The sequence below is a fragment of the Chrysochloris asiatica genome, unplaced genomic scaffold, assembly GCF_000296735.1.
Source record: "Chrysochloris asiatica unplaced genomic scaffold, ChrAsi1.0 scaffold00041, whole genome shotgun sequence".
NCBI lineage: Eukaryota > Metazoa > Chordata > Mammalia > Afrosoricida > Chrysochloridae > Chrysochloris > Chrysochloris asiatica.
The window spans coordinates 15120190-15134614 of NW_006408559.1; the positions used below are offsets into that span (position 1 = coordinate 15120190).

A 14425-nucleotide genomic window follows, 5' to 3' on the forward strand; every position below is an offset into this window, starting at 1 on the left:
AGTCTTCATGATTCATAGGGCTTTCAAGGTTGTGACCTTTTGGAAGAAGATTGCCTGGCATGTCTTCCGAGGTACTTCTCAACTACCAACCTTATTTTAGGAGCTCATCACTAAATCATGAGCACTACCCAGGGATTACTTAGCCCCAGCAACATCATTTCATATTAGCCATGAGAGAATTCACTTCCTGTCTCAGCTCTCTAGTACCATAAACCCAAAACTCACTGCCATTGAACTGATCGCCACTGATAGAGACCCTCTGATGCTGAGTACAACTGCTCCATAGGGTTTCCAAAGCTGTGAGTCTTATGGGAATGGATTGCCTCTTCTTTATTCTGTAGAGTGACTGATAGGTTTGAACCAACCTTGTGGTTAGCAGTCCACTGCTTTATTCATTGCACCACTAAGTCTCTTCTCTCTTTGGCACCATGTTGTTGTTGTTAAGTGCTGCTGAGTCAGTTCTGACTGATGGTGACCCTGTATAGAATTTCTGAGGAGCAGCTGGTGGGTTTGAACCGCCTACATTATGGTTCCAACAGTCCTTGTGGTCCAGGGTTTTAATCCTACGTGCCGCACCAGGACTCCCTTCTAGCAGTATAGTGACTCTATTTCTGATTCCACTTTTCTTACAGACAGACATTTTCTTTGAAAGTGATCTGGGGGCACAGTGGGTGAATATGAGAGGAAGCTTTCAGATATGCAACTGATGTCTCCAAACTCAGTTCAGCTGTTGTTGTTGTTGTGAAGTACCGTCGAGTTGATTCTGACACATAGAGACCCTGTATGGGGTTTCTGAGGAGTGGCTGGTGAGTTTGAACTGCTGACCTTGCAGTGCAAACTGACCTTGAGGCCCAGTGCTTATCCTACAGTGCCAGACTATTAGAGGGTCATGTGAACAAAAGGACACAGCTTCTGCAATGTGATAAAATGCTTCTATGCTTTGAATGACTGACTATGGCAGGAATGAAGTTCCATGAAAGACACAAGGGGAAAAGACCTAAAGTCTCTGGGATAGTCCTGTCCCCTCTTCCCTACCCCATCCCCTTGGATGCGGACCCTGGGGCCTCCAAGCAAGAGCTGATTTCATATTGAGCTCCAGTCGTCCCATCAGTGCAACTAGGAAAGGACAGCAGCAAAGTAGCCTTAGAGTGGGGTGGTGGGGTGGGGGTGGGTGCTGTGGAGTCGGTTCCGACCCATAGCGATCCTGTACAGCGTTTCTGAGGCTGTAGATTTTTATGGAACCTTGGAGTAAAAGAAGTGTTATCAGAGAAATGCTGGGCAGACTGAGGTCTTCCCCTTCATCTCGTAATTCAGGTCATAGGAGTTTGGGACAGCTTTCAAGCCTCCTCGTAGTTGTACTGATTGTTTGTTTCATTGGTTAGGTTTTTAAAGCCAGAGAACCTGCCAGCCAGGTAGAATGAAGTGATTAGCCCTGATTGCAGGCATGGGGGCAGACCTTGGGGAACAATGGTTATATGCTTTTAAAATTATTATCAGAAAAGACGCACTTGTATACTAGGAGCTGGTTATGAACTCAGCTCCAGGCTCAGAGCAAAGTGGATATGTAGTGTACATAAGGAAAGTGGATATGTAGTGTACATAAGGAAAGTGGATATGTAGTGTACATAAGGAAAGTGGATATGTAGTGTACATAAGGAAAGTGGATATGCAGTGTACATAAGCAGAGGCAGTGTCCAGGGCTTCTTTTGACTCACAAGCCTCAACTTGTCTGTGTCAGAGGAGCACTGTGCTCCCCAGGGACTTTAGTGGTTGGCATTTTAGAAGAAGGTCCGTACACCTCTCTTCCAGGGTACCTCTGGGTGGACTTCAACCCCTAAATGTTAACTGCACATACATTATTCACAGCTTTAGTGTGAAAAATAAATTTGACAGTTTGACCGATTCCTTTGAATGCATCCACTCCTAAGCGCTTAGTTGTGGACATGCTCTATTCTTACAGGATGTCCAGCATGCCGATATTGACTACATGGACCAGCGGAGGGACTTCACGTATGACCCAATTGCTTATAAAGGCTTTCCTGAGTTTGTTAAAGAGTTACACAACAATGGGCAGAAAGTGGTCATCATTGTGGTATGTGGTACCCTCTCATTCCCCACCCCCCAATGAGGTACTTGCTGCTTCCTTTTCTTACTCCTGCCTCCACCTCCCATGTCCCAATTCCAAAGCTCCCTTTTGGGTCTCTTGGGTAAAGCTAGTGTCTTCTTTGTGTTTCTCCTTTTAGGACCCAGCCATCTCCAATAACTCTACTGCAAGCCACCCCTATGGCCCCTATAACAGGGGATCAGTCATGAATATATGGGTGAACACTTCGGATGGACTGACTCCACTTGTTGGGGAGGTAATTTAATGGAGAGCTGGGGGCTGGCGGAGGGGCTGTGGGGGAGAAAGAGTTGTTTTTGTTTTGCTCAGATGCCTTGTATACATTGTTGTTAGGTGCATTGAGTTGGCTCCAACTTAAGCGACCTTATATATAGCAGAACAGACATTTGCTCAGTTCTCACACTTGTTGCTGTGTTTGTGCTGATTACTGTAGTCACTATGCCAATCCAGCTCAGTGAGGGGCTCTTTCTTTTTCACTGACCCTTTATTTGTACGTCAATCCAAACCCAACCCAATCCACACTTGCTGAGGTGACTCTGTCTCATGACCGTCTTATAGGAGAGAGTAGAACTGCTTCTAGGGTTTCCAAGACTCTTGTAAACCTTCATGAGAGAAGATTATTTCATCTTTCTTCTGGGTTTGGACTTTTCTACTGATGGGTTTGGACTACCGATGTTACAGTTGCCAGTCCCATACTTAACCCACTGTGCCACCAGGACTCCCTACTTGTATGTAATAAGGGGGCAGTGGGATACCCTTGACTTTTTCACTTGCAATTATCTGCCCACCACAATCCCTTCAGGTCTGAGCCCCTTTGACAATAGTTTACACACACACACACACACACATACACACACACACATATACACACACACAGTGTCTACTTCATCACCTCCCATTCATGCCTCAACTGACTGTGTCCGTCTCCTAACCCCCCTCACTGACAGTGCTCTGAAATGACCCCAGTTCAGCAACTTGCTAATTGGAAAATCCAATGGACCACCTCCATTCTTCTTGCTACTTGATTTTTCTGTAGCATTAATAAGTTTGGCAGTTTCTCAAACCTTTATTTGTCCTTGTTTTGCATGAAGGTGTTATCCGCTGGTCCATGTCTAATACCTCAGCCAACCCTCTTTGAGCCCCTAATGTTGGTGAGGAATGGGATAGAAAAGGAATAGAGAAGAGACCTAGAGGTTTAGGGCTGATCAAGTGATCAGCAGCTCCAACTTGTAATGGCCCAGTGGACATTTATAGACAGTACTTCACTCTTGACTGCTAGAATTATTGTTACTGTTAAGTGCCATTGAGTTGATTCCAACTCATAACAACCCTATAGAGGGTTTCTGAGGAGCAGCTGGTGGGTCTGAACCATAGAGAAAGCAGGAGGAAAGGGTGAGGCAGAGTCGAAGTCTGGTAAGTTAGACAATGTCTTTATCCGTGGGATTATTCATTAAGAATTTAGCTATTTTATTTACAATAAAAATTTCAATTGACTGTTTAACTCCCCTGAAGTTTTTTCTAAGCAGTCAGATAGTCCAGCATTCCTTCCTGAAAAAGTCCTGTCCATGGGCACCTCTGTCAAGATGGTCATATTATCTTTGGAAAACATTCTATCTTGCTCCATTTTCACTCTGTGTGCTTTTGGATGTTTTTCTTTTTCTCCTGTAGGTCTGGCCAGGAAAAACTGTGTTTCCTGATTATACCAATCCCAAGTGTGCTGCTTGGTGGGCAACAGAATTTAAGCTTTTCTACACTCAAGTGGAGTTTGATGGAATATGGATTGTGAGTTCTTTAAGAAAAAAATTAGTTACTATTGTTGAAAATGCACACAGAAAACCATACACCAGTTCAGCAGGTACTACTTGTGTAGTTCAGTGACAACACTGAGATTCTCCCAGGTGTGCAGCCATCCTCATCCTCCTTTTATGACTTGTTCCTCCCTCATTCACATCAACTCACTGCCCTTAGGTTTCCTGCCTAAACGTTCTAGTGGCTCTTGTCAATTTGAAGATTGTGAGTTCTTAACAACTTGATTACTAGTCTGTATGTCCATATCTATATTTCTGAGTCATGAAACATAGGGGAAGATGAGGGAAGGAGAGTAGGGAAAGGCAATACAACAATAAATTCTTAGGTTTCTCGATCTTACTATTCAATAATCTTAACAAACCATGTAGCTAAGTATCAAAACCAGAATGTTAGAGATGGAAGGAAATTCAGAAGAATGTTTTCTCCTGACTCCAGCCCTGATATTACAAATGTATGAGTTCAAGTCACAGTAGGCCACATACTCCTTACACTGTCATAGACACATGGAGGGTCCAATGGCCAGTTCAGGATGTTGGACCACCTGGTCAGAACCCATGATCTCAGGTATATGAACACACTGTGGCTGCACTAAGGAGAAAGGTCTCACATTATGTCAAACAAAAGCAACTGTAGACAATTCTAATAATACAGAGTGCTAAAGAGATCAAAGTTAAGTCCCTCTAAAATGTCATCAACCAAAGATACTGACCATCAGAGTATTGGCGTGTGTCTTTCTCAACACATGGTTCTCTTGGCTCTGGCACACACGCTCTCTCTTCTGTACAAACATATACATTGGTATGTCTGTGTGTGTTCATTGTTACACTTGGATGCATATATACACATGCATTGTTGTTAAGTGTAGTCAAGTCAGTTCTGACCCATAGAGATCCTGTATAGGGTTTTGAGGAGCAGCTGGTGGCATGGTGGTACATTTTATTATAACATTTGACTTCATCTTCTTGTGCTGCCCTTCGAAATGTTCTGTTCAGCTCTTTTAAGTAAAGCAGCTGAACAGAACATTTCAAAGGGCAGCTCAAGAAAACAAAGTCAAATATTATAATGAAATGTGCAAAGACCTGGTGGTAGAAAAGGAAAAAGAAAGAACATGCTCAGCATTTCTCAAGCTGAAACAACTGAAGGAAAAAAGAAATTTAAGACTTGACTTAAAATATTGAAGAAATCTAATGGACAAATTATTGAAGTCCAGTGCATTATCCTGCAGCACCACGCTATATGCAATATGGGGAACGTGCTGGCTCTGTAGGATAAACACCGGGCTGTGACCCACTAAGTTGGTGGTTTGAGCCTATCAGTGGCTCCATGGGACAAAGATGAGGCTTTCTGCTCCCCAAAGTGTTTACAGTCTGGGAAACCCTATACAGGTTGCTATGAGTCCGAACCTACTTGATGGTATTTAGCAGCAACAAAAACATATAGTATAAGCACTGGACTACTGACCACAAAGTCAGCAGTTCAGATCCACCAGCCACTCCTTGGAAACACTATACAAGGCTGCACTGAGTCCGAAATGACGCAACGACACCTCACAACAACTATATATTCATATATAACCATACTAGACAGAATTATTTTGAAATCTTCAGTGCAACCCAGTGGACGAGTTGTTTTTTTCTCAGCAGTTTTTCATCTTTTGTCTTGTAGGATATGAATGAAGTCGCCAACTTTGTTGATGGCTCGGTTTCAGGATGTTCCACCAACAATCTGAATTATCCCCCTTTCACTCCCAGTGAGTCTTGGTGTGGTTGTCCTGACGAAGTGGCAATGTGTGTTTGATATTTTAACTTCCCGAGGGTGGATAGGGGCAGTCTGGCAAGGGAGATTGCATAGAAATGTGCATAGGAGAAGAGCAGGTGGGCAATATGAAAAGGAAACCATGAAAGAATACTAAAATCCCCGCCACCTGCGTTTTCCTAACTGAAACATATACATCCAAAAGGGAGAGTCTGGTCTCCCACCTGCGGTCCTGGCAGGCTCTGGAGAAAGGTTCAATGAGGATATGCTGTAGGCGTCAGAGATGGGTGGTGAGCTGGTCAGTCCCGAGTTTGAGTGCCCACAGGTCAGGGCTTTCCAAGAAAGAGATCAGGAAGCCAGGTATGGAGTGTAGGGGAGAGACGAGCCCAGGAAAGTCAGCAGACAGGAACCATGGGAGAGGGAGCCCAAGGCCTGGGGATTCACGGTCAGAGGCAGCCAGCATGATGCTTGTGAACTTTATTGAACGTCCATCAATGATACCTCCCAAGGCTCTGGACTCAGGAATTCCTTATGGTCAGAAAAAAGCTAGGGGATCACAGGCAAATTGTATCTGGATTGAGGAAGGAACAAAGCTTCTTGATTATAGCTTTTAAGGAAGACTTCCATTGTGGTGTACAAACAGTTGCTAACCAGAAGGTTGGAAGTCCACCCACAGGTGCTTTAGAAGAAAGTCCTGGTGATCTGCTTCCCAGAACTCAGTTCTTGAAAACCCTGTGGAGCATGGTTCTACTCTGATACACATGCTGTGGTCAGAAACCAGAATCGACTCAGTGAAAACTTGTTTGTTTGTTTGGTGTATTCTGATGAGAAAACAGGCAATCAAAATAGATGGGCCAGGATCCAGGGTTGAGGGGTTTAGATGGGAACTAAAGAGTTCACACTTCATACTTTTGATAATAGAAACTATATTTTGGTTAATGGGAAGTGGCAAACTCAAATAGTTTAAAAAGTATTCATCTGACATGAATATTTAAGATGAACTAGCAGGCAGGCCAGAAGGAAACAAGACAGTCATAAGCTATTACAATGGTTAGAACCAAATGTCGTTTGGATCAGGACAGAGTGGTACTGTGAAAATGAAACAGAATAGATGAAGGAAAAAGAGATTGGGAGGTCATTCTTTATAAGACATGGACATTGGGGAGGTGGAGGTCATTCTTTATAAGACATGGACATTGGAGAGGTGGAGGTCATTCTTTAAAAGACATGGACATTGGGGAGGTGGGATAATGAATGAATTCATTTTGTCATTGCATTCTTGGACCACTAAGCTTAGCCCCATCTGGAGGATTCAGCTTCAGCCTCATGTCTAAGTAGATCTTCTTGCTCCTAACACCTCCCTCTAGTCATAGACAGGAGAATGTGTGGGGTCAGCCCAATCCATCTGTGTAGTGGAGAAACTACCCCAAATGTAGTGAGGATGTAGCAGATCACCTCTAGGCTGACCACCCTCTCTGCTATCCCAGGGATGGTACCACACAGGTCTGTGATAGTCCAGAAGCAGGATACTCCAGGCTCTCACTGATGTCCCTCTCTTGCTCCAGGTGTCCTGGGTGGGTACCTGTTCTCCAAAACCCTCTGCATGGATGCTGTTCAGCACTGGGGCAAGCAGTATGACGTCCACAACCTGTATGGTTACTCCATGGCAATCTCCACAGCCGAGTAAGACTACAAATCCTGTAGACCGAATTCATGGTCCAGTTACCCATCTTCTTAGAAAAGTATGGTCCTCCTTACCGAGTGAACTAAACTGCCTGGCACCAAGGAAGCTGGGCATCCAATAAAAAAGGTTGGATGCATAAAATGAAACCTGGAGGGCTGGATGGGACAAAGTTTGGATGAAAGAGAGGTGAAGTAACTTGCCCAAGGTCGAAGAGCTAATAGATTGTCAAAGGACATAAATTGTTTCTGTGTGAGTCCAGAGCCCAGGGTTTCCCTGAGGACCACTTGTATAAACTGGTGTGTGCAGTGTGTGCAACTCAATACCCATGTGGTTCTGGAGTTTTAGAAACTGACTTAGCACTCTTCTCTCATGCTCTGTCTGCCTTTGTGTGTGGATTCGATACTGAGGAGATGGTAATTAACATTTGGTTTAGCACTATGGGCTAACACTCTTCAGAAACCTTATACAGGGTTGCTATGATTTTGTAACAACAACAACATACTCAGCTATAATTGGCAGTAGAAAGTCAGATCAGAAACACGCATTCATACACTAGCAAAGTCATGGACCTAATTGTAGCCATTTAAAAAGTTGATAAAGAAGTCCTAAACCAAAAATTTTATGACATGTAAGTCTGGTGATTGGAATGCAAAGGTTGGAAAACATGACCTTGGTGATAGAAATGATGCCAGAGATCACATGATAGAAAATTTCAAAACCAATCAGTTATACACATGGACCTCACCAGCTGAAATACACAGGAATCAAATTGACTACATCTGTGGGAAGAGATGGTGGAAAAGCTCAATATCATCAGTCTAAACAAGGCCATGAGTTGACTGTGGAACAGACCATCAATTGCTCATATGCAAGCCAGGCTGTGATGCTGGAAGCTATGGCACCAGTATTTTAAATACCAGCGAGGTCACCTATGGTGGATAGGTTTCATGGGAGCGTCCAGACTAAGACAGCCTAGGAAGAAGGAGAGGAAGACTACTTCTGAATGTTTGTTGTTGTTAGGTGCCATCAGGTTGGTACCAACTCATAGCAATCCTATGCACGACAGAACAAAACACTGTCTGGTCCTGGGCTAAACTCACATTTGTTGCCATGCTTGAGTCCATCGATGCTGCCACTTTGCTAATCCAACTTGCTGGGGGTCTTCATCTTTTTCTCTGACCTAAACATGATATCCTTTTTCAGTGACTGGTCCCTCCTGAAAACATGTCCGAAGTATGAGAGACAGAAGTTTGGCCATCTTGGCCTCCAAGGAGCACTCTGACTGCACTTCTTCCAACATGGATCTGTTGGTTCTTTTGGCAGTCCACGGCACTTTCAATATTCTCCTCTAACACCATAATTCAAAAGCATCGTGTTTCACCAGTGAAAAATCTTATAGTTACATAAAAGATGTATACCTCTCCTTACTAGCATTTTCAAGTCAGCTTTTGAAAGTCTTGCTTACTATGAATGAGGTTGATGGTTCACATAAAACACCACAAAACAGAACGTACTCAGTGGTGCCAATGGTGTCTAACAGCAACTCCCACTCTGTTGGGAGAGACCTGCAGGAGAAGAATGGAGTATTCGCTGTTCAGATCCTTGTTGATGTTAAGTGCCATCAAGTTGGTTCTGAGTCATAGTAACCCTGTGTAGGATTTCTGAGGAGCAGTTGGTGGGTTTGAACCACTGACCTTGTGATTCACAGTCCAGTACTGGTCCTACAGTGTCACACCAATTTCCTGGTCACACTTTGACTCCCTAAATGTCTCTCCATTTCTAGTGCTGTCAAGACCGTATTCCCTAACAAGAGAAGCTTCATTATCACCCGTTCTACCTTTGCGGGCTCTGGCAAGTTTGCGGCCCATTGGCTAGGGGACAATGAGGCCACCTGGAATGACCTTCAGTGGTCCATCCCTGGCATGCTTGAGTTCAACCTTTTTGGTATCCCAATGGTAAGTACCCATTCCAAGTTCTCTTGTGAACCTCAATCCCCAGAAAGCTTTATTCTAGAAAGTTCCAAACCATTAAGCACAGCTCTCCTGCCCACTGTGGCCCAGGACTTCGGTGTCTACATCACTAAGGCTCTGTTGCCACCACATTCTTTCCTGTGTTGCTTTTTAGAGACGAGGCAATCTTGAAATGTTATCCCTGGAATAGTCCTTCTTATTGAAATAGAGCACATATACTGAAAAGTGCACATCTCATTAAGTATGTAGCTGATGAATTTCACAAACTGAACAAGTCATCTGTGAGTCCAGCACCCACGTGAATGGAGAGAACATTGATGGTTTCAATTAATTTTCATTAAATTCAACACATACCAGGTGGCTTCCAAAAGTTCATGGAAAAATTAACTCTAAAGCTAATGGAATTTTTCCATGAACTTTTGGAAGCTCTCTTATGTGTGCATCGTTTCCTTGTTATGCACTAAGCACTGAGCTAGTAGGTATGATAATGAGGGTGGAGAGAAGCATTCTTACGGTAATAAGAACACCTTCTCTTCCCCCATAGAGGTTACAATTTAGCAAGAAGAGATTAGATATGGAATATCTCTATCAAATAATCAAAGGATTAAGCAAACTAAGGCAAAAGTGCTAACTAGGGTAGGTGACTGAATGGTAATGCAGAGTCTGAGGAAGGGACTTATTAACCCTCTGCACCCCTCAAGGACCCCCATTATTTCTGCTGTTGCCATGTCTCAAATCTCTGTGCCTGTCCTCTACGGTGTTCATTTTGTAATGACAACTCACAGATGGCAAGATCACCTGGGACCAAGGGTCAGAAAGAAAAGCAAGAGAGAAGTAATGGAAAGAGGGCACATTAGTTTGCTTTGAAAAGTGGGTATAGTTCATCACAATAATTAGGAGAAGGTAATTTTAAGACTGAGAGATAAACTCAAGAAAAAACAGCGGTGTCTCTGGGGTTTGCTGCATCTGATGCCTGGGGAAGACAGGGTGGAAAAAGATGCTGGGAAAGTGGGTTGGCCTAATAGGATAAGCAGTGAAGAGACCCTGGGGGCTTTTGAATATATATGAGTGAAGGATAAGAGTCTGGTGTTGGGAAATGAACTCTGATAGAGATGCAGCCCTAATGACATCAACAGAGCCCTGGTGAGCACAGAGGGTTAAGCACTCACCTGCTACCTGAAACAGTGGGGCTTCAAGTGGAGCAGCCTGCTCTGTGGGAGAAAGATGGGGCAGATTGCAGCCTTGGAAACCCAGTTGGGGAGTCCTACTCTGTCCTTTACAGTGGCTGTGAGTTGGAATCAACTAGAGAGCAATGGGGTTATTCATTAACAGCTACTGAAGGTGGTTTTGATAACATTATCCCATTTACTAAAGTGCTGGCAGTAATTAATGAGGAATCCAAGGCACAGAAGGGTCAATGACATACCCAGAGTCATAAAGTGGATGAAAGTCATAAACAATAAATGATGGACACAAGGTGTAGCCCAAGTCTGCCCACCTGGTACTAACATTTTCATTAAAAGGCATTAGCTAGTTCCCCTGGGAGATTCTGGTGGGAAGGAGAGGGAGGGGGTGGAGTGGTGTTCCACCATCTGTGTGTCCTCCAGGTGGGTCCTGACATCTGTGGCTTTGCCAAGGACACTTCTGAGGAGCTCTGCAGAAGGTGGATGCAGCTGGGAGCATTCTATCCATTTTCCCGGAATCACAACGGCCAAAACTACAAGGTGAGCCTCCCAGTGTTAGCACTGGCTCAGTCTGTATCTCCACCAAGAAACCTGGAGAAGCAACCTCTGGCGTGGTGCTGTTGGCAGTGACCCAGCACCTGTGGTGCACCATTAAATGTCCTGTTGCCACCAGTAACCATTTTCTGTTGAGTTAGCTCTGACTCATGGCGCCCTCATGTGTGTGAGAGTAGAACTGCGCTTTACAGGGTCTCCATCTCTGACTCATGGAGCCCCCATGTGTGTCAGAGTAGAACTGTGCTCCACAGGGTCTCCATCTCTGACTCATGGCGCCCCCGTGTGTGTCAGAGTAGAACTGTGCTCCACAGGGTTTCCTACGGCTCATTTCTTTTCAGAAATAGGCCATTATGTCTTTCTTCTGAGGGACCTCTGTTTGTATCCAAACTTCCAATCTTTCATTGAGCATCCACCATCTATACCCCTCAAAGATCCCCATTATTTCTGCTGTTGGCATGTCTCAAACCTCTGTGCCCTTCATCTATGGTGGTGTTCATTTTGTAATGAAAATTACAGACTCCCAAGTGGTTGAAATAGCAATTTCCTGAGAACAATGCCAGAGAACTGGGGATGGAGCAGAAGGAGAGCTCTGTGAAGGGTCTTTCTGTTGCCCATTGGTTGCCCACTGGTTGCCCACAGGTGCTGCTCAGAGCCTGGTCTAGAGTGGAGGCTCCAGGTCACTTAGGGAGGAAACCGTTGGTGGCCATGACTGAGGTCTGAAATTCTCCAGACACTTCTGTGATCCCACAGCCAAATACAATTGCACCCCACTTTGTTTTCCCAGGCTCAGGACCCGGCCTCCTTTGGAGCTGACTCCCTGCTGGTCAACTCCTCCAGGCACTACCTGAACATCCGGTACACCCTGCTGCCCTACCTCTACACGCTCTTCTACCGAGCACACTCCCGTGGGGACACAGTGGCCCGGCCCCTGCTGCATGAGTGAGTCCCTCTAACAATGGGGTCTTGTTGATGCTACCAGAGCCATTGCCCATGACAATTCAATCCATTATTACAATTCGTTTCCCAAGCTGGAGTAATAATAACTGGTTGCCCTCGGGTTGACTCCAACTCCTGGCACCTCCATGTGTGTCAGAGTAGAACTGTGTCCTCCAAAGGCTATTCAATGGCTCATGTGTTAAAACTAGGCCGGCAGGTCTTTCTTAAACCTTTCCAGTGAGAAGTTGTTTGAGCCATTCAGGAACTCCCAAACAGGCACTTTTGTTGGGGATCAGAGAAAAGAAATGAAACTTCCAGTTGGTATTTGTAGGGACATTGCTGTCCAGGTACTGCGTAACCTTTTATGACCTGCTCCCTTTTGGGAAGAGCACTGGACTCAAGATGTTTTCTTTGTTCCTCTCCAGCTCTCTCTGTAAGGTAGGCACATTGTCTAAGTTCTTTGTTCCTTTATAGTTGAACAGTTTGATAGCCCAATGGCAAAGTTCTCTTTCTGCTGTGAGGCATTACAATTTCAGGCTGAATTTCAGTTTTTAGGAATGGGCAGGCCATTTGCACATAAATTAGAATCGGAGGGGACTTCAAAATTTTTCCATGTGGTTTTTGAAGCTTTGTTGTATTCTAAATGGACTTTAAAATGTTTGTTGCCAGCCAATGGGCATCTCTAATTCACTCTACAAATCGGTGCCTCAATGGTTTTTCTTGTCCAAATACAGTCAACTCACGTGTCTGATGCACAAGGTCCTCAGCTTGTATTTCCACTATTACACTTCCATTTGTTTGATTAAGAGTTTACCATGTCTTGGCATTTTTTGTTAAATGTCAGATACCCTAGAGGATGAAAAGGAAAAACTTAAGTTATCTGCTGATTTTCATGATCAGACTCAAATCCCACTTATAAGTCAACAGACGTTAAAAAAAAAAAAAAAAAAAATTGCTTGTTTTGTTTTTTCAAAGGGTAACAAGTCATATTGAATTGTAGTCTGGGATTTCTTGGTATGAGTGTCAGAATGGGAACATTTGTCCTAGGGAGGACTCAGGGGAACCTGAATAGTGTAGATCTGCCACAGAGCAGGGAGGTGGTTTGAATGGGAGGGGAATCACAGATGAACTCAAGGGGTTGGGCCAGCAGGCATTCTGTGTATAGACAGGGGCACTGGTCCACCCCTCAGGAATGGTGTCTCTGGTCTTTAGGTTCTACCAAGACAGCAACACATGGGGTGTGCACCGGCAGTTTCTGTGGGGACCCGGCCTCCTCATCACTCCTGTGTTGGATCAGGCAAGTGTTCCCCCAGCCTCTCCGAACACTGCTTTCATCCATGCTCCCAACCCACATCCAACCACGTGGCCTCACTGGCCTTGGGCGTGGTGTTGGGTGATTTTGGGACCCAGATCGCACAGTGCATACACACTTCCTTCTGAACAAGACTTTTTCTTTTGACCAAGTTCCCAGCCAGTGTGGTTGCAGCACCTTGATGCTGATGGCCGATCCTTTCTCACCTCATGACACAGAGGACCAAGAAGCAGTGGTACCCTCTGATCCAAAGTCAGACTGTCTTCGGTGTGCTTGTCACCGCTGCCACTTAGCATCTGTGCGTGATGGGGGCTAGTGATGTGCCAGCCCCTCCTGTGTAAAGGCAGGGATTGTAGTACCTCTGGTTCAGGGCTGCTGGCAGGGTAGATGAGGTAACCCTTGTTAGTTCTTATGGTAACATTCCTGAGGTGTCCCACTGGGTTTTCTGTGGGTTGCTAACTTATTGTATCTCAGATTCACTGAGGAAAGGCACTTCTGCTGGGGATCAGAGAAAAGAAAGGGCACTTCTGGAAGTTCTCCCAGGGATGTCAGGAAATCCCTTCATCCCTTTCATAGGCTCCATTCCCCACTCAGAGACACAAGAAAAACATTCTTTTTTACTTTCAGGGTGCAGGGAAAATACAGGCCTACATGCCCGATGCTGTCTGGTATGACTATGAGACTGTAAGTAACTTTGACTTTTTGTAGACTTGTGAGTGTACCTTGCCTTGGCAGGACAGGGTTTCTGGTGACAAGAAACACAGGGCTCTCCAGGGGTGTTTCTAGAAGTTCTCAACAATGTTGGTCAGGATGGAGGGCTTGAAAGACCCTTCTCACGTGCAGGAAGACTGCGTTTTACTGTGCTTCACAGATACCGCTGGTTTTACAAATGGAAGGCTAGTGGCAACCTTGCATCAAGCAGGTATCTGCACCATCTTCCCACTAGTCCATGCTCACTTCATGTCTGTCTCATGGTCATCGTTCTCTCAATATTTGATGCTTTTTGGATGCTTCATAGACCACCTGCTATTATTACATATTTCATAGACCACAGTAGACTGCATGCTATTATTACATACTTCATAGACCACAGTAGAC

The 14425-nt window shown here is 44.7% G+C and overlaps 1 protein-coding gene across 1 annotated transcript in view; it reads left to right on the plus strand.

Moving 5' to 3' along the window:
• The window catches only part of MGAM (maltase-glucoamylase (alpha-glucosidase)), a 69814-nt gene that overhangs the window by 11848 nt on the left and 43541 nt on the right, over window positions 1-14425 (plus strand). The window contains exons 10-19 of the mRNA XM_006861259.1: window positions 1961-2092; window positions 2244-2360; window positions 3791-3904; window positions 5597-5681; window positions 7252-7369; window positions 9154-9325; window positions 10948-11064; window positions 11864-12018; window positions 13228-13312; window positions 13955-14011. Coding sequence (XP_006861321.1) covers window positions 1961-2092; window positions 2244-2360; window positions 3791-3904; window positions 5597-5681; window positions 7252-7369; window positions 9154-9325; window positions 10948-11064; window positions 11864-12018; window positions 13228-13312; window positions 13955-14011 — 1152 coding nt within the window. The remainder of the gene's footprint in view (window positions 1-1960; window positions 2093-2243; window positions 2361-3790; window positions 3905-5596; window positions 5682-7251; window positions 7370-9153; window positions 9326-10947; window positions 11065-11863; window positions 12019-13227; window positions 13313-13954; window positions 14012-14425) is intronic.